Consider the following 19,939-nt stretch of genomic DNA (forward strand, 5'->3'; position numbering starts at 1 on the left):
TCAATCAGCATCTAAGGCTACAAATCAGAGATAACGGTGTCAAAGCAATAATGTGAACTACCATGACTACTTTTGTAGTCCAGACTTTTCCTTTGTTTTCATAGTGTGGTTCCCATGCTACCAGAAGGCTTTGCTGTGAACAGTTGAGACTGTCTTCACCACTTTAGGGTCAGAATAACCACACTGAGGTAGCATTTGCAAAGAGAAATCCATGCAAAACAGGTGCTAATGAAGTATTTAAGGTAGTTTTGACTCTTCTACTATGATGAGAAGCTGTAATGCTATGGACAGACAGTACTTTATGATCAGCCAGCTTTCCCTGTGTTGTCAGCATGAACTGTTTTGACTACTGGCAGGCAATGCAACACAGCCTGGGAATGGTAATTCAGTCAGGCTGTTGATCAGAAGTGTGTGCTACTTAAAAATGCCCTCTTCTGTAGTGGGAGGCTGTTGTGGTTACTGTCAAATGAGTCAGAGGAGCAGACTCAGATGAGAACCACATTCATTTAGCTTGCTCCTGTAATCAGAGATCACACATGTTCAGAAGTAAATCTAGGAATATTTACTTTAGAATCCGTTGGATATTTACACATCCATTTAAACTCTCTTCTGAACAACATGCATTTGTGCATGAGGTAATTGAAATGTATATTGAGCAGTCAAATGCAATTTTAGTGAGAAATCACTATGGGAATAAGGAACAGCAATAAGTTTAATTAATATGTGTAATTAATTGCTGGCAATGGAGTAAAAAAGGAATTATGGTCATTCTCTTGAAATCTGTGCAAAGAATATGGTTATTAGACTTAATTGCTTACAGCTGGATAGAGTCAAGTAGTGACAGTTGGAGAAAACACCTCTATTTAAGGAGAGGGCACAGAATTCTCATACTCTACTCATGGCATTTAATGTCTGTTTGCAAATGACTTGCAGTCGTATGATCATAATTCGTTGTCTTCTTTTGTTACTCTGATATTTTATTAAACTGTATATTCTGGGTAGGCAGTAGAACAGTCCCCACCAAAGTATTTAAAATATGATTTCTGGAGGGTTTTTATTGTCCTGTCTGGCTTTTAATGGCCTCAGCACCAAGAGGAATCACAGATTATTTGAAGAACAATGGACTGTGAAAACTGCATACAGAACTACAGAGACTAAATGATCATGATCATTTAGGGTCAGGTTTTGAAAGGCAATCAGATACTAAAATGTATAGGCAGCCATGATGGGACGATAAAAGCATTTGTGCTTTGAAAGGGGCTTTGTACACTTGAGTACAAAAAACCCTTTGATTTTAAGTTAAAATAGTCTGTTTGTAAATTAAAATAATCTATTACTATGAAATGTGAAGATATGTAAATGCTTGCTCATTGTCAGTTCTTCATCAGCAGATGATTTGAAGTGTTATGCTGAACACATTAGCTTAATAGATTTTGAAAATGTGCAGGTGGTCTTAAAAGTACAAAGAATGATAGGAGTTACAAAATAATTTGTGCTGGTATAGAACTGGGAGTTTATATATAATTGTGGTTATATGCAAGTTTGGAGAATTTAAAGAGCAGTGGCTTTGTGTCTAAACTGGCTAAAACCAATATATATTAAATAATACTACTGTTCAATGTCTACTGTCATTGTCAGTCAGAAGAAAATTGCAACATTTGATACATCGCAGTGTTTTCCACTCTGCATCAAATGCTTGCACTCTTTACTGTGGCTGTAAGCGCAAAAGAGGCAGTATAAAAGGGATTTTAATATTTTCCTTTTGTTTTGCTGCAGACTACTGTTGGAGGACGACAGAACAGCGTGGTGATACAGAAGCTGCAGCCTGACACACCATATGCTATTACTGTGTCATCAACGTACGCAGACGGTGAGGGGGGACGAATGACAGGACGAGGCAGAACCAGTAAGTAACTTCTTTAGGACTTGTTAGGTACAAAACAATAATGATGCATTGCTTTTCAGAAGAGCTGAGAAAACTTTCTTGTGGTGAAATTAATCCCATCTGTCTATGTCATTTGTCCTTTGGTGGCTTTCAAGTTTCTGCAGTAAGAACACCTGTCAGTCTCCTGGCTGTAGAGAAACCCTGGACTGCTGCCTTTGACTGGAAGCCCAGTTTTTACAGCTGAGAGAAACCCTAATCTTCTATGGAACTTCTTCCTCATTTTGATTTGTTTAATTGTTTTATGCCATAATGTAGTAAACAGCTTAAAGGATCTGAAGTCATTTTACTCATATGTGTGTGCTTACATATATCTAAGCACCTTCAGTTGAGAGGCTGACCTTCATAGTGTGCATTTTAGGACTCCTCCATCATTTTATATTGATGCATTTTTTGATCCTACCATAGAAATCACTGAGTAATTTGCTATCAGAAACACTCCAGGTATAAGAACAATTTCAATATATTTACTTAGTTATATAAAAAAAAAATTATTAATTTGGTTGCATTGTCTTAAATTATGAGCTTGCAATGGAAAGTTGGACACAGCAATGGGTTTGGTGAGGAATGAAGAAAGAAATCCTAATGAACTCATTGCATAATTCCAAAACAGTGTCCAGAAATAAAATTTTCTAACTAGCATTGTTTGTGGTGTTGGATAGGGATGATGTGTTCTGAGTGATGAAGATAAATAAGATTTAACATGAGCTACTGCACCTATTTTTAAAATTTTCTAAGGATGCATTTTAAAGGTGTGATCTCACAGCAAAAAGGAGAGAATAAGGTTCCACATTTCTGACATCTTATTGATCTGTTTCAGAACCTCTCACCACTGTGAAGAACTTGCTAGTTTATGACCCAACCACCAGTACTCTGAATGTTCGATGGGATCATGCAGAAGGAAGTCCTCGCCAGTACAAAGTGTTTTATGGACCTACAGCTGGAGGTGCAGAAGAAATGGTAAATTCTTCATGTGGATCTCACTAATTTCAGATAAATTACAGCTCTTGGTGGTATTGAGAGAAATGCTGCTGAGTGAAGTAGGTCTTGTTTGCCCATGCACTGGGTTCTTTCTGCTTATAGCCACCCTGGAGAAAATGCACAGCACCTCCATGAAAGTTCTCCCATATGTGTTACAGATGTTTGATTTCATATAGTAAACCATCAGTGATTAGTTCTTAGCCTGGGCTTTAATACCACACACGTTTTTGTTTCTTTATCTCTGGGGCACTATGTGGGAATTTAAAGCTGACTTCAGGGTGTACTAAAGGTTATAAAGTTAGCAGACTTCATTTCTACCCATTTTTACTGCTAAGAAATCATGTGATTGTGGGCTTCAATGGTATTTGTGAAAGCAGAAAAATCCATATTCTCATCTCCTGAAATTACTTAATTACTAAAGAGCTAAAAGAATCCTGAAAATAGGAAACCTTAGCAGCAGACTGGGAAATCCTATTTTCCAGTTGTGTTTATTTTTCTACATCAGTGCAATTTAATGTACACATGAAATGACCACATGAATGTCCTTGTTTCAAAAGCAACTAAAGTGCTGCTGATGACAAATATTCTCAAGTGCTGTGGAGTTTTATTTCCTAACATGAGCTGCTGATTACTTCTTGTCATTAGTGTGTTGTAGTGTTATGTAATGGATTTTTTTCCTTGACTTAGAAAGTGATATTTTAATGCCTCTGAGCTGCTAAATAGTAGTCATTAAAGAGATCACTGCAGATTCTGCTACTTTCATTACTCTTCATTTCACTACAGCAGGTCTCTCCACCCCAAAGTGAAGAGAGCTGTAAGGGATTATATAGGAGAACATAGAACACATTTGTATTAATTCTGAGACAGAACCTTCTTGAAAGGCAGCTCCAGAAGATGCCAGAAACCATGTTTTTTTAAGCTTCACCTTTTGTAAAGTTTCTATCATATTCAGTCTGGAAATGAGATATGGTAGGGGAGTAAGTGAGAAATAAAAAAGCTTAAATTTTGTTTATTTTTGTTTTTTTCATGTTTCTGTAAGTTTCTTGACCCTTCCTTTCTTTCTAAATTTGTAGACCACAGTTCCAGGAAATACAAACTATGTCATCCTGAGGACTCTTGAACCCAACACACCTTACACTGTAACTGTGGTTCCAGTTTTCCCAGAGGGGGATGGTGGACGTACCTCTGACACTGGACGCACTTGTAAGGAAAACAGTCCTTTTCAAGAAAACTTTAGGATTTTTTATAAATGGCCTCAGATCATTAGAAATTGGTTTTACATTAAAAGTTTACCTGCTTGCTTATTTTTGCAGCTCTGTAACTTATTCTGTTTCTTTTGCTTATTTGTGTGGAGGCTTTCAGTCTGCTTATCTTGGGCAAGCTCAGCTCCAAAGTTGTGCAGCACACTTAGTGTTTACTTCACAGAATAGCCAATTTTCAGTTGTAGTGCTAGTAGAAATACTCATGAACAAACAGTGAATATTGGTGTTAATCTGTGATAATGTCCATACAGTGTATTTAAAATTTTCCAGGAAGTTGGAGCTATGAATGTTGACCTGACCCAAAATATGTAGTTTGTGGTTATTTTTCACACATATCTGATCAACAATAGGATAATAAAATGTTATGATCATACTTTCAATTTTCAGTACAAGCATGTACTTTGCTGCCTGATATGGAAGTCTGGAGTTACTGAACATGGAGATTCTTAACTTTGTAAATTTTGGGCTAACAAAAGCAATGTATTTATCTTGGGCTGAGGTGTTTTTCATCTTTTGACCACTGTTGTAAATTCATGTGCAAATAGAATTTACACATGCAACTTTTTAAAACTAAATTTAAATTATCCTTAATCTAGTGGAGAGAGGAGCACCAAGAAACATTCAAGTTTACAATCCCACACCAAACAGCATGAATGTCCGCTGGGAACCTGCTCCAGGTCCAGTACAGCAGTATAGAATTAATTATGCTCCACTGTCTGGCCCAAGGCCATCAGAATCTGTAAGTAATTTAGCTTTTACACTATTAGTCAAATGTGTGTAGAGAATATTGCTTCCTTCAATGAGTGTAAAAAATAACAGTAAACTCAGACTGTCTGCTCAGGAGAGCCTCTGCTGAAAGCACAGTGTTTATAGGAGTCTAGTCCATTGTTAATAAAGGCTTATTTGATAAAATGAAATAAATAAGAAATAAGACTCTCCCATTGAAAACTCTGTATTGTGAATTGAGTATCCTTTATCATATTGCAGGTAAAGATGAGTTAAATTATATATATTTTTTAGGAGTGTTGGAGACAACAAATATTTATTAGGAATTGTGAAATTATGAAGCTCGATGCCAGGTTTATGTGCTTTTATTGCCAAACAATCTACTTACCCCACATCATTACTCTTTAGTGGAGGTTGGTGAGCAGTGAAGTCTGGATATGGGTAAAAAAAGTGCCCTGCAAGTGTGAAGTAAGAATTCTTGGATTTCTGTAGAAATAAGAGCAGTTTTAATAAGGAATTTAAGGACTTTGATGTCCTTTATACATAGTAAACTGTGACAGAATTTACTTTTTTAGTTTCTGTTTGTGAATTTTTCTTCTATTTTTTCTGAACTATTTTAATGTAAAATGTTAGAAATACAGCTGTATTAGCAGAATGAGAGTTCCTTATACTCTTTGTTCTTTTTTTCATTGCTATTGAATTTTTATCAATAGCTTTTTTATCAAGTTTTTTATTTTTATTAATTTTATGCATATTTAATATTGCATGTTTATTTTAAACTTGTGTTCTTTTTCTTGGATAGTGTGCAGCATGGTCATGTTTCTAATTTTTTCTTAATTTCATTCATATTGTTTTCTAAAAAGGGATGGTATAAGCTGAAACTTTATTTATATGGGTGGATTTTGTTCCTGTTTTAGATTGTGGTGCCCGGCAACACTCGTGATGTGATTCTGGAGCGCTTGACCCCCGACACTGCTTACTCAATAAATGTTATAGCTCTGTATGCAGATGGAGAGGGGAATCCAAGCCAAGCACAGGGAAGAACATGTAAGAGACAGTCAGTACTTCTGTTGTGAAATATATGTCAAAATTGGTGTTTGAAGAACCTACAAAATTGATTACAGTTAAAAATAATGTAAACTATTTAGTGCAACTCTGAATTAATGCATCTGAACTATGCCTGCAGCAATTATAGACATCTATAAAAAGGCAGGGAACTTTTACTATGCTGTCTGTCAGTTGTGGTACTTGAATAATTAGCAATGTAATTTTCAATTGGGAAATAAGCTTAATTTGAATGTGTTAGAGTTTAAAGGCTGTTTAAAAAATCTCAAAAATCAAATTTCAGGTGAATAAAAATTTATCTTTTTTTAAAAAATAGTCTGTTAAGATGGCTAGAATTAGTTGTCAACAGAAAAAAAGGGCTTCATATTTGGTTTCTGACATGGTAAATGTGTTGGCCTCTCCAGCTGTTTGTTATTTTGTTGCAGACACCTAAACAACAATATCTTCTTGTTACAACTTATCTCATAGGATCTTGGCCGGCTTATGCTTTGTCCTTCATACCAGAAATAACATGTATAGAACCTGTCAACAATAATTTTTCTTCTTCTATGTTTTCCCTGTAAAATCCCCATATTCATCTAAAAGTTGAAGATATGACAGGCTATAGTTATACTTGCATACAGGAATTTGGGAAGCAGAATGTGTGTAGATGCTCACTTTGCACATCTGAATGTTCTCTCCCTTCCATAGTCTTCCATGCTCTAGTTCCTCCAGTTGGGTTCTCTTTCTATTTAAGACCATCAGGCACTTCTGCATGATCTTTGACTTAATCTCCCAAATATATTTATTTATTCAGGGTTTTAGGAAAGGCCCTTGACTTTGGCTAGAGGGCAACATTTGAACTGGTGGGGGTGACACTGATCTAGAGGTATCCTGCCCCATACAACCTTCTGTATTTTCATTCTTCAGTGCCTCGCAGCGGTCCAAGGAATGTGAGAGTATTTGATGAGACTACAAACAGCCTTTCTGTACAATGGGACCATGCTGATGGGCCAGTCCAGCAGTACAGAATCATTTATTCACCCACTGTGGGGGACCCTATCGATGAATACGTAAGTCCTGTAATTCCTTAGTAAGCACTGAGGTGTTCTCAGTCGATTCTTTAGGCTACAGGAAAAACAAGACACGTGTTCCACAAGTAGCACTCTGTGGGTTTTCTGGTCATTGTTGTCAATGTTAGGAAGCTATGGTTTGTAACAGTTTGGTTTTTTTTTTCCCATGAAGCTACAGAAAATATATGGTTTCATGAACAAATACATGTGTGAAATAATGTTAAATATGTGAGTCATACATTAATCAGAAGATTCTGAACAGAATCTTCTTCCTGGCATTTTGTTAAAATGTGGTACATTGAATAGCCATCTATTACTTCATACTGTATTCATTAAAAAGTCAGTGTGCTATGATACAGAATAAATGTATGTCTGCATTTTATAAATTGAAGAGAGTTGACAGAGTCTAATAAGACAACAATGATGACTTTGATTCAGCATCTAATTCACTGTTCTGTGTTTCAGTATGAATTGTGTGTTTCATTTCCTGCACCTTAATGATAGCACAAATTATTCTGAAGCTTATAAAATGCAGAGTATTTATAGCAAAGCAAAGCTCAGATCCTATAGAGGACAGTGGCAGAATTCCTGCCAACCACCACCAGCAAAAATGACATTATTATTGCTTTTGTATTACTGTATAGCACATGCTGAAAATTCACTGTTTGAAAATTCACTATTGGACCATTAATCAGGACACACATCTTGTCAACACACATATCTTTTTTGCACAGAAGATTGGACAATCCATAAAAACAGCAAGTCTCAAAAAACTGAAAATTTTAATCAAGTAGCGAGTGCTGACTGGCATGTGCTTTTGAGATAGATGCCCCAAGTTACTTCCCTTGGTTTCAGTGATTTATGTCTTCCTTATGGAGCAGGATCACTTTTGGGATTATACCTACATTTTCATTAGAAGGGAGCAATAATACATGGCTACATAAGGAAGTTGAATGATGGATGCGTACATAGGGAAATTTTTATATGTCAATATATTTAGAGCTTCCGTCTCAGAATAATTTATTTCTGCCAAGAAAACAAACACATCATTATGACTTTTCTATTTCTGTGAGGGAGGAGTACTGCAGTCTTGGTGAAGAACTGCAGCATTTCAGTATGATGGAGGGTTGGAACTGCAGAGTCAATTTGATTTATATTTTTGTGATGTCCACAGTGTTTTATAATTCAGAATAACAAATACTGGTAATCGTTTTTAAGTTATAATCCTTAAGGTATCCTGAATGACTTTTTCCTATGGTGGACATAAAACAGTGTGTGCCAAATATCAGAACAAATTTTTGTTTCTAGTTGAGTGTGTTTACCTCTGTTCCTTTTGTGTTCTAGACAACAGTTCCTGGCATAAGGAATAACGTGATACTACAACCACTACAATCAGACACGCCATATAAAATTACTGTTGTTGCTGTGTATGAAGATGGAGATGGTGGACAACTGACTGGAAATGGCAGAACTGGTAATTATAGTTTTCATATTGTTTGTTCATTTTAAAATTTAAGTTGTATTCCTTGAGCACTTCAACATTGTTAAGGTTTCACTAAGTTAATTAAGTCCTTGATGTAATTGTTACCTTGCAGAGTAATAATCTACATGTCTAAAGATTGAAAAGCAATTACTAGCCTAATTATAATGGGTTTTTTTTCTTTCTTTTCAGTTGGCCTTCTTCCTCCTCAAAATATGTATATAACTGATGAATGGTATACACGTTTCAGAGTTTCCTGGGATCCTTCACCATCCCCTGTTCTTGGCTATAAAATTGTATACAAACCTGTGGGTAAGAAAACTTGCTCATTCTGAGTATATCACTTTTAGAACAGTGAGTAGCTAATGACAGACCAGAGTAGAAATCATATGTATCATTTGGTGTTAAAAGATCTATTTATTTCCTCTGTTTACCAATTTTCATGATCAGTATTCTATAATAAACTATCAAGAGCAGTTTTGTACATTCAATTACAGGGATTGAATTGTATACTTAAATCTTTATACAGTGACCTGTTTTGTTTTTAACCTCTTTAATGCCTCTTGTCCTTTTATGTGCCCTTCAAACAGTATAGATATCTTTCTAGAAGCTGAACACAAACATTTTACAATAGTTTGCAAAATTAATGTGTATGTTCTGTTTGCAACATTGTAATATGCTAAAATTTAAGAAATCAATATGCTTTGTTTTAGAGATGAGGTTAACATTTAATGATGTGTAAGACATGGAATAGTTCTGTAGCTCATGGAATCATGATTCTTTCTTTCTCTTTTCTTAATGCTTCCTTGATTCAAGGTTCAAATGAGCCCAGGGAGTTTTTTGTGGGAGAAGTGACTTCCTACACTTTGCATAATCTGTCTCCCAGTACTACTTATGATGTGAGTGTTTATGCTCAGTATGATTCTGGAATGAGCATACCTTTGACAGATCAAGGCACTACATGTAAGTCAGAATAATTTTGTTGTAGACATGTTACATACACATGCTGAAGAAAAGATTGATGGCTGGTTGCTAGGAAGCCTGAGCATCCTCTTGTGGAGAATACTTGTCATCTGTCCATGATGTAGATCTTAAAAACACTAATCTTGGAAAGAGTAATGAAGATATATTTTAGAGTAATGACTTGATGAAATGAAGTTTTCTAGTCTCTTTCCTAAAATTTCATTGAGCTATATGTGGAGTCAATCTTTACCTGTCTCCAGGGTACTACAGAATCTGTGTTACTCATCAGGTCTAGGGTTTTTGAAACTCTGCTTTTACCTCATAGAAATGTCCAGCGATTTTGATGATGGCCTCAGCTAAGAAACTTCTAAAAATTTCTTCAGTTATGATGAATCAAACATCCTGATTCAGTACATTCTTTTCACAGTGCTATATATATGAGTCAGATTTTTATTTTTGGAGGTTTCTTATTTTGTAAAGAAATCAACTTCATGTGAAAACTCATAAAGTGGGTTGTTACCCAGTATGGGATCTGGGGCCTCTGTAAATAGCTAGGTGGGGATCTGTAGGATGTAAAATAAAGAGAATTGTCTAGAATTGCTCTTTATTTCTGCAAGTATTTTTAAAAATCTAGTTCCAAACCAGCACTGCTAATATAATTTTGGTGTTCTTTACCTATTACATACACAATTGTCTGAAGAACAATTTCTCTCTTTCTTCCTTTCACAGTATATTTGAATGTCACTGACCTAACAAGTTACAAAGTGGGTTGGGATACTCTCTGTATCCGGTGGTCACCTCATCGGTCAGCAACCTCCTACAGACTGAAGCTAAACCCAACTGATGGTACGTGTGTTCTGTTTTTTGCATTTTTCTGGAAACATAATTGTCTCATATCAGTGACAGCACCACTTATTTAGATTGGTGGCAAGCACCAACCATAATGATACATCTGGGTGAGCTTTAAAGCTTTGAACTTAACCTGTTTTTCTTGAGTGGTGCAAAAGCTGCAAAAAGGAGTATTGCTTATTGTCAAGTGAGCCTACATCTACCACTTGCCTGGTTTCACATGGAGGCTGCAATTGTACTTTCTATTGTGCTCTAGGGTTCATATTCACCACACAATTTCGCTCTAGAAAAGGTGTTACGGGACAGGAATAAGAGTGCTGTCCCATTGGCTCCAACCTCTTCTAACGAAGCTTCTTCATTTCTATACTAATGAATACATACATTAGAAGGGAAGTAATAGGTTCTAACTTTCCATTGGGCTTTTTTTGACAGGTTCCAGGGGACAGGAAATCACAATACGTGGGTCAGAAACGAGTCACTGTTTTACTGGCCTCTCACCAGACACAGAATACAATGCTACTGTCTTTGTTCAGACCCCTAACCTTGAGGGACCTCCAGTCTCTATGAGGGAGCATACAGGTAGGTAACAGGTACTGTGAGCTTTAAGATTTAGCTATAGAGTTTGCCTTGCTTCAGCTGTAGAATAAAATTATTATTTCTTTTCAGTCCTCAAACCTACAGAGGCACCAACTCCACCACCTACGCCTCCTCCACCTCCCACAATACCTCCAGCTCGGGATGGTATGTTTACTTTAAGAACTATTCAATATTTTTTGTGTAGTTGCTGTACTTTATAGTTTGCTCCATTTTTCATAACTTTAAGTGGATTTAAAACAGAAATGAAGATTCAGACCTTTCCTAATGCCATCCCTTTGTTCTAGAGCTTTACTAGACTTCAGCATTTCCTAGTTTAGAACAGCAAGATGAAAACGTTTGCAGAAAGTCTATGAGATTATCTGCTCTCAGCAGACAATTCATGTTTTATGGCAGCAGATCAGAAAAAAAAGTAATTTATAACATTTACATTTTATTGAACTCTTTCACATGTCTTGAAGTTTGCTTTGATATATTTTAATTAATGTTTTTGTGTAGAGCATTAGACATCTGCCAGGTTGAATGTGTGGTAGTAGACATTTTCTGAATATTTGTCATTCTTGAATTTTCAAATTTTGAAGCAATATTTATTTCATGGTGATATGGTTGATGTATTTTAAGGGTTCCTTTTCTTGGACTTTCAGTATGCAGAGGTGCCAAAGCAGACATTGTATTCTTGACTGATGCTTCCTGGAGTATTGGTGATGACAATTTCAACAAAGTAGTGAAATTTGTTTTTAGTACAGTAGGAGCCTTTGATTTAATCAATCCTGCTGGAATTCAGGTCAGTTTACTATTCGCATTGGGTACACTTTGGAGGGAAAGTGAAGATTAACTGAATCATTACTTTCTTTCAGAATGCTGCCATTTTTTGTATTAGATTGTTGTAAAACACATGTATATGGGTGTGCATGCCTATTATTTATTAAATATATTTGTCATTTTATAAATACAATCTAAATCTAATATATTCTGAGATGTTAATATTCTGAAATACAAAAGTTAGTGTTTGTAGGAATCCTCCAGGTAGAGAAACTGGTGTGATGTATGGTCAGTTTTATATTTTTGTTTATTGTATACAGCATCAACAAGTGGCATACTGCTTTGTTCTTGTATCCTAGATTTTGTCTCTGTCATATTAGAGAAGTCAGAATGTCCCTAAAAGAAATCTCTTTTAGGGACATTCTGACTTGATTGAAGTGTACATTTTAAATAGTCAGTGTAAAAGATGAGTCTTGTGCATGCAAGGCCTGGCTGGCTTGCCATTGCCGAGCTCCCTAGAATACCACTGCACTAAATAGCAGAATGCCTTTGAAAAAGGCACTTGCAGAAGCCTTTGCATGCTGTGGTAACATGGGTCTGCTCCACAGTGGGCATAGTAAAAATATGAAAAGGTCCTTTTCATGAATTAGTGCATTTTGAGAGAGTAAACAGTAATAACTAATGAGGGATAGGCTTTCAGGGGTTCTGGGCTCATACTTATGTCAAAGGAACTTCCTGTCAGGCTTATTACCATAAGCATTGCACCATTATCAGTTTTCTTCTACTAGTAGGAATCTGGATGAAATCAATGTCTAGGTTCCTATAAGGACTTCTCTTTCACTAAATGAAATGAATGACATGAGGTCTGAGAGAGTTTCTTACATTGTATTTCTGGAGTGTTGTAGAGAGCTGCAGGTGCAATGCATTTTCTTTGGTTAGAAGGCTGACAGGAGGTTAAAGGTCTTACTAAAAGTCTGAACTAGTCTTTACTAACAAATTTTCATCTTCTAGGCATATTTTTAGTCATTTGATTCCCGATCTTTAACTCTCTAGACTTTTAAAGGAAAAGATACTCCTTAAAATCGCTCTGTGTCAGACACTCTTTATGATTCTTAGCTCTAATCTGTACTGGGTAGTTTTCCTTTTCACTTGTTTTTTGTTTCATATATTTTTCTTGCTAATATCTATGGAAGTAGAGAAGACAATATAGGTGACAGATATATAAGCACACTAATGTTTAGTAAAATAACGAAGTCACATACCACTTGAAATGCAACAATCTCAGGTTTTTAATTGAAAAATAATTTTAAAAAGGGGATTTACTACAAAAATGTGAATATATACATACAGAAATATTTCTATTCAGTATTAAAATAGTATGCTATAATATTTCAATGATACAGATTATTAAAAGGAGTGAAATAAAAATATTAAAATATTATTTAGGAATAAATTTTTAGTGAATAAATATTTCATTTTTTAAGGCAAGAGAGTGTATGTGTTTATGTATGTCCAATTTTATTGACATTCTATTGACAAATTATTTTTTATTCCTAAACAAACAGCAACTGGAAGAGGCTTAGTAGATACTGTACATCTGCTCAGAAGTAGGGAATATGCATATATACCTCATCATAGTAATGGCAAGAATTTGTTTATATGGATTTAAGTCCATATTAGATTTTATACACAGAAGAGAAAGAAAGAAACAAACAAAAAGAAAGAAGGAAAGAAAGAAGGAAAGAAAGAAAGAAGGAAAAAAAGAAAAGATGTGTGCATATTGCTATGATGTCTATATATAAATATATATATGTGTGTGCATAATGAGATTTATTTGAAAAATAATTTTTGATTATTTAAGACTTATTAATATACAAATTTACATATTTCAATGGAGAGAGTTGGCCTGAATGTAGAGGTATGAGACACAACACTGTGTTATATTCCATTTCAGGTTTCGTTTGTGCAGTACAGTGATGAAGCAAAATCTGAATTTAAACTGAATACATTTGATGACAAAGCCCAGGCCCTGGGAGCTCTTCAAAATATTCAGTACAGAGGAGGAAACACAAGGACTGGTAATTTTGTGCTGTAATTATATTTATTTAAGATAAAATATTTTCAGAAACTGCATAATTATCCTGATATTGCATGACTGAAGAAGTAGGTTTTTATGTTGTGTTTTTGCTCTGTGGCTGTTGCCCTTACAAAGTAAAAGAATTCTTCTCTTGTGGATAAAAAGGATGATTCCTTGTTTATTTTACACTTTGCAGGCAAAGCCCTAACATTTATTAAAGAAAAGGTTTTGACTTGGGAGAGTGGCATGAGACGAGGTGTTCCCAAGGTACTTGTTGTTGTCACAGATGGTCGGTCTCAGGATGAGGTGAGGAAGGCAGCAACAGTCATACAGCACTCTGGTAAGCAATTCACAGCACCTGGCTGTTTCTTTTCTGTATTGCTTCAATTATCTGGGAATCATTTACTCATCCTTTATAGACTCAGAAATACATTCTGAGTATTTGGGAAAACCTCAAAACTGTTCAAAGAATTTATGCTCTCTGGACCTAGATTTACATTTTCTTTCTTAAGCCTTCTCTCTGGGGAAGGATGTGGTTTCCCAAAGATTTCAAGTAATTCCTCTTGCATATAATTTCAAAGATGTGGCATTTGGTTATTTCTTCCTCTTTTTGATGTGTGGACCCCAGAAATTTTTGGGAAGTGTGCTTCACACTAGCACTAGATTTAATGGGCCAGGTTTGCTGAAGTTTATGTTTTATCTTATATAAACTAGTGGATCTCCAGTTAGACTAATTGTTTTTGAAGGAATGGACTCCTTTGTTGCCTTCTGAGCTAAGAAGCACTGCACTTCCTCATAAGATTTGATGATTGTGGGTTATGTGTGTGTAGTTATCTGTTCCTGTCCCAGCACTCAACATTTTGTGTTTCAGTGCATGAACCACCTAGTCCTGATCTCTCAGCAGGGAGATGTTATACGTCCTTTTGGGAATCATGCATGTAAAGCACAAGTGGTCTTCTTTGTCTCTTTAATCTGGAAGAATTGGGTCTGTCTAGATGGTTTCTCAGTCTCCCTGGAAAATATGCTTCAGTGCTTAACTGCCCTACTGATAGGAGACCTTATTCTTGCATTTCACCTGAGTCTTTCTTCATGCTAGTGAGATTGTTGTCTTCATTTACCTAGTTAACCAGGAAAGAAGTTGATCACTGTCCACTGTAATGGGCCTTTGTATTTGAAACCTGTTGTCATCTCCTCTTTCTATCTTCTCTTTTCTAGACTAAACAAAGCTGTTTCCTTCAATCTCATGTTGATTGTGTTCTTCAAAACCCCTTATCATTTTTAGTTTCCTCTTTACTTGCTTCGTTTTCTGCACATATCAAAGCATACTCAAAGCTGGACAGTGTATTTCAGTCAGTTTCATCAGAATTGGCAACAGGGGAATAATTACCTTCTTTAAAAAGAAAAAATAAAGGTACTTTTATAATTTGGAATAAATGTGAATTCCAGTTTCAGCCTCCAACTGGCTTTTCCAATGTCTGTGCAGTTTCTCTTCAATGAAATTTATACCCGGTGATGTGATTGACTTCTATGGTCTGGTCCTTCTCATTTGGCTTAAGACATCTGACAACTAAATGTTTAATTTAAGGTCTTTTGTGACTGGTGAAGAGAGCAACAGATAGGCATCTATAGACAATGACTTTTCCTATCCTGAGGTCAGCATGTTAGGGAGCTAAGATGGATTGCTTTCTGAATCCGCTCTGGTATATCTGGTAATTACAGAGAAAAACAACTTGGAAAGAGGAAGTTTGTGAGGTGAATACCACTCTAAGAGAAACTGAGAGGCATGAAATGCAAGTGGTGGAACCAGATAGACAACTGGATAACTAACGGTCTGTTAAGTTTTTGGCTGCAGAACAGAATTAATATACTGTAGAGTTGAGAGAATGGTATGTTTTGTATTAAAGAGTGAGGGAGCTGTATAGCCAAGGCTGCTTGAAATTGGATAATGCCTCTCCCAAAAAAAAATGAAAGAGGAGAAAGTTTTGAAAAAAAGATGAGAAAGCCTTCTGAGCTTTTACAGGGTGAAAAGACATCTGGAATGTGTCCTCATAGGTAGCTCCTCACAAGTGAATTGTTTGAGCAATATTGACATGAAAAATGTTAATGTATATTTACATTTCAAGTAACAAGTGTGATTTTTACAGGCTTCAGTGTCTTTGTGGTTGGTGTGGCTGATGTAGATTACAATGAACTGGCCAAGATTGCCAGCAAGCCCAGTGAGCGTCACGTATTTATTGTTGATGACTTTGATGCCTTTGAAAAGATTCAAGATAACCTCGTCACCTTTGTGTGTGAGACAGCTACCTCAAGTGAGTAGAAGACATTGGTTTCTCTTTTCGCAAATCATTATGTTTGATTATATAGTGCTGTGAGTGAGTGGTGGGCTCACCTTGTCTGGATGCTGGATGCCCACCAAAGTTGCTCTATTACTCCCCTTCTCAGCTGAACAGGGATGAGAAAATACAATGAAATGCTCATGGATTGAGATAAAGGCATGGAGAAATCATTGAGCAGTAACTGTCATGGGAAAAACAGACTCAATGTGGGGAAAATTTAATTTTATAATCAATGAAATTAGAGTAGGATAAGGAGAAATAAAACTAGATACTAAAAACTTTCCCTTGCCTCTCCCTTCTTCCTGGAGTTAACTTTACTCCAAATTTTCTCTCCCTCCTCACCCTGGGCACCACAGGAGTACAGAGAATGAGGCTGTGGTCAATTCATCACATGTTGTCTCTGCTGCTCCTTCCTCACTGGAGGAGTAGTCCTCAAACTCTTCTTCTGCTCCAGTGAAGGTCCCTACCATGGAAGACAGTCCTCCATGAACTTCTCAACATGGGCTGCAGTTCTTCATGAACTGCTCCAGAGTAGATCAGAGAATCACAGAATCATCTTGTTAGGGTTGGAAGGGACCTCTGGAGATCATCCAGTCCAATACCTCTGGTCACCTAGAGCAGGTTATGTAGGAATGCATCTAGGTGGGTATTGAATTTCTTCAGAGAGGGAGATCCCACAACCTCCCTGAGCAGCTTGTTCCAGTGCTCTGCCACCCTAAACATAAGAAAGTTCTTCCTCACATTGAGATGAAACTTCTCATGTTTTAGTCTGTGGCCTTTGCTCCTTTTTTTGTTGCTGAGAACAACTGAAAAGAGTCTGGCACCATCCTCTTGACACCTACCTTTGAGATATTTATATGTATTAATGAGATCCCCCCTCAGAGTTGTCTAGATGAAACAGGATCACCTTCTTCAGCCTCTCCTCATAAGAGAGCTGCTCCAGACCCCTCATCTTCATACCCTGGTGCTGGACCTTTTCAGTAGCTCCTAGTCTTTCTTGTATTGAGGAGCCCAGAACTGGACATGGCAGTCCAGATGTGGCCTCACTAGGGCAGGGCAGTGGGTCAGGATCCCTTCCCTTGACCTGCTGACCACTCCTCCTGATGCACCTCAGGATACTATGGGCCTCTCTGGCTGCAAGGGCACTGCCAGCTCATAGTCAGCCTGTTATCCACCAAAGCTCCCATGTCCTTTTCAGCAGAACTACTGTCTAGTAGGTCAGCTCCCAACGTGAATTTGGAGTAATTCCTCTCCATGTGCAGGTCCCTACACTTGCCCTTGTCGAACCTCATTCAGGCCCTTCCATATGGTGCAGTCCTTCAGGCACAGCCTGCTCCATTGTGGATCTCTCATGAGGTCAACAAGTCCTGCCAGCAAACCTATTCTAGCATGGGCTTCTCTCTCTATGTGCCAGAGGTCCTGCCAGGAACCTGCTCCAGTAGGCTTCCAACAGTGTCACAGTCTCATTCAGACCTGCCCTGCCATAGGGTCCTCCAGGGGCTGCAGGCAGGTATCAGCTCCTCTGTGGACTTGTACAGTCTGCAGAGTGACAGCCTGCCTCACCATAGTCTTCACAACAGGGAAGACCAGGAACACAGTGGAATCTCTGCTCCAGTGCCTGACAGAGTTGTTTCTCTCACATATTCTCATTCCTCTCTCCAGCTGCAGGCTGCTGTGCTGTTCCAACACACACAGCTCCCAACCCCAGCCACCGCCCCTTGTTAAATGTGTTATCCCCCAGCCACTACCACCACTGCTGGGCTCAGCCTTGGCCAGTGGCAGGTCTGGCTTGGAACCAGATGGAACTGACTCTGTTGGACGCAGGGGAAGCATCTGGCAGCTTCCCACAGAAATCACCCTTGTAGCTCCCCCATTACCAAAGTCTTGCCACACAACCCAAATATAATTTGCCATCCTATTTAAGGTACACCAGAAGATATGTTCATAATAAAAAGTTAGATTTCAGAATAACTGGATATAGTTCAAGGGAGCAAGACACTTTTAAAAATTTTGAAGTGAGTATTGTATTTTATGTAATCTAATCTTGCATTTCAAAAGTACTAGTAGAAGAATAAAAGAGTAACAGTCACAATGTTAAGAAGTAGAATGATGCCTAATGTAAACTGTAAACTTATTTACTGCTGAAATAGGTAAATGGTGCTGAAGACGTATAGCTGTAGTGTGTGGTGCTGTTTTAAATTTATCTAAGTAAAATTCAGTTGTTTATTCAAGTGAAATCCTTCTATGGCAAAAATAAGAAATTCTCAGGCCTGTCATTTGCAACTGCATGTTCCCTAACTGCCTCATCTGCTGGCTCCTGAGGAGCCACATAAATTTGCAGTTATTTCTTGAGAATCTGACAGCTATTATGCAGCTTGACTCATGCCTTAAATATTCATGGAAAGACTATGTCATTGTCCTCCTTTCTTCCTATGAATGATACTCCTAAAATATTTGGGGTTCATTTGTCATTCCATGCAATTTGTCACAGTAGAAATACCCTACTAAAAGTGATGAGTACAGATTTTGACATCTACCAGAGTTCAGGACACAATATGACAAAAGTAACAAAGACTGTCTCATAATAATAGCATATACTTCTTGGTAATAAAACTTTCTGAAGTCTACATATGTTCATTTCCTGTTAGGCTTAATAGTATTGAATTATATATTGTTTCATGTCTTTCAGCTTGTCCCCTTATTTACTTGGAGGGATACACTTCACCTGGTAAGTAATTGTCTAATATTTTTGGCATAGGTTCATTTGTCTGTTTTACAACTCTATAGTGTTTCTTATGTTTTATTTTCTTTTTGGACTTAAAGGTTTCAAGATGCTGGAATCATACAATCTAACAGAGAAGCATTTTGCTTCTGTACAAGGAGTTTCACTGGAATCGGGCTCTTTCCCAAGCTACGTAGCATATAGACTCCACAAAAACGCCTTTGTCAGCCAGCCAATACGGTAAGTAAACCTAAAGACTTCTATTTAGGGTGATCAGGTGATGAAGGATTAACAGAGTTTATAGATAGCATTTGTGTGTTGTGGAAGATGCATTAACTTAACGTTCTTTTTACTGAGCTTCAAGAGATCTTGACACTCTGAAGAACATCTATCATTGTTTTCATTAAATGCTAATCTATTTCTTCCACTGCAATCATAGTTCACTATTAATCTGATTGCTTATTTTTCTTTGAGATTATGCTTAATCATTCATGTTGCATATAATCCACAGTTTATACTTAGGCAGTTGAAAAACAATCTCCTTAGTACAATGAATTCCACGTTGCTGGACAAATGGTTTCAATATGGAGGGATTAGCATCACTTTTTCCAGAAGCATCATTCTCACTGCAATAGGCAGCATATTGATGCCATTGACTTAGGGTAGTTTCTCCTCTACTTGATTTGCCTTATTTGGAAAATGGAGCTGAGTTTTCAAGGGCCTGTGGTCTTAGTGCTTGGTTGTGGATGGGTAATACGATGGTCATTCTTGCCAACATTTTTTCCCAAAGAAAGAAGGACTCAGTTAGCAGTTTTACTAAAAGTGGAACAGTATTTTTCTCCCTCTTTATATTTTGGGGGGATTTTTTTGCGTGTCTTTTGTTGGTTTTTTTTTCTTTTTTTTTTGCTTTGTGGGGTTTTTTTGTTTGTTTGTTTTTTACATTTATTTCTCTCTCATCTATTTCTGTAAGTTTCAAAAAAGGTTATTCTGGTTCAGAGGAGATGCCTAAAAATAGCCCATTGTTCCTATTATATTTAGGAAAATTCAGTTTTCTTTCATAAAAGCCTTTGAAATTGTCTGCAATCCTGCCAGGTTGGGTGAAGATCAGATAAGAAAAACAGAAGCTGA

The 19,939-nt window shown here is 37.0% G+C and overlaps 1 protein-coding gene across 3 annotated transcripts in view; it reads left to right on the plus strand.

Annotated features, from left to right (window-relative positions):
• The window catches only part of COL12A1 (collagen type XII alpha 1 chain), a 100,262-nt gene that overhangs the window by 52,248 nt on the left and 28,075 nt on the right, over window positions 1–19,939 (plus strand). For all 3 annotated transcript variants that reach the window (XM_015622891.3, XM_015622892.3, XM_019006140.2), the window contains exons 32-49: window positions 1,777–1,906; window positions 2,763–2,902; window positions 3,997–4,126; window positions 4,782–4,924; window positions 5,829–5,958; window positions 6,886–7,028; window positions 8,373–8,502; window positions 8,701–8,820; window positions 9,325–9,471; window positions 10,201–10,317; window positions 10,753–10,899; window positions 10,987–11,061; window positions 11,559–11,698; window positions 13,631–13,754; window positions 13,950–14,093; window positions 15,898–16,062; window positions 18,779–18,817; window positions 18,913–19,051. In XM_015622891.3, the coding sequence (XP_015478377.1) occupies window positions 1,777–1,906; window positions 2,763–2,902; window positions 3,997–4,126; window positions 4,782–4,924; window positions 5,829–5,958; window positions 6,886–7,028; window positions 8,373–8,502; window positions 8,701–8,820; window positions 9,325–9,471; window positions 10,201–10,317; window positions 10,753–10,899; window positions 10,987–11,061; window positions 11,559–11,698; window positions 13,631–13,754; window positions 13,950–14,093; window positions 15,898–16,062; window positions 18,779–18,817; window positions 18,913–19,051 (2,303 nt within the window). The remainder of the gene's footprint in view (window positions 1–1,776; window positions 1,907–2,762; window positions 2,903–3,996; window positions 4,127–4,781; window positions 4,925–5,828; window positions 5,959–6,885; window positions 7,029–8,372; window positions 8,503–8,700; window positions 8,821–9,324; window positions 9,472–10,200; window positions 10,318–10,752; window positions 10,900–10,986; window positions 11,062–11,558; window positions 11,699–13,630; window positions 13,755–13,949; window positions 14,094–15,897; window positions 16,063–18,778; window positions 18,818–18,912; window positions 19,052–19,939) is intronic.

The sequence above is a fragment of the Parus major genome, chromosome 3, assembly GCF_001522545.3.
Source record: "Parus major isolate Abel chromosome 3, Parus_major1.1, whole genome shotgun sequence".
Lineage (NCBI taxonomy): Eukaryota > Metazoa > Chordata > Aves > Passeriformes > Paridae > Parus > Parus major.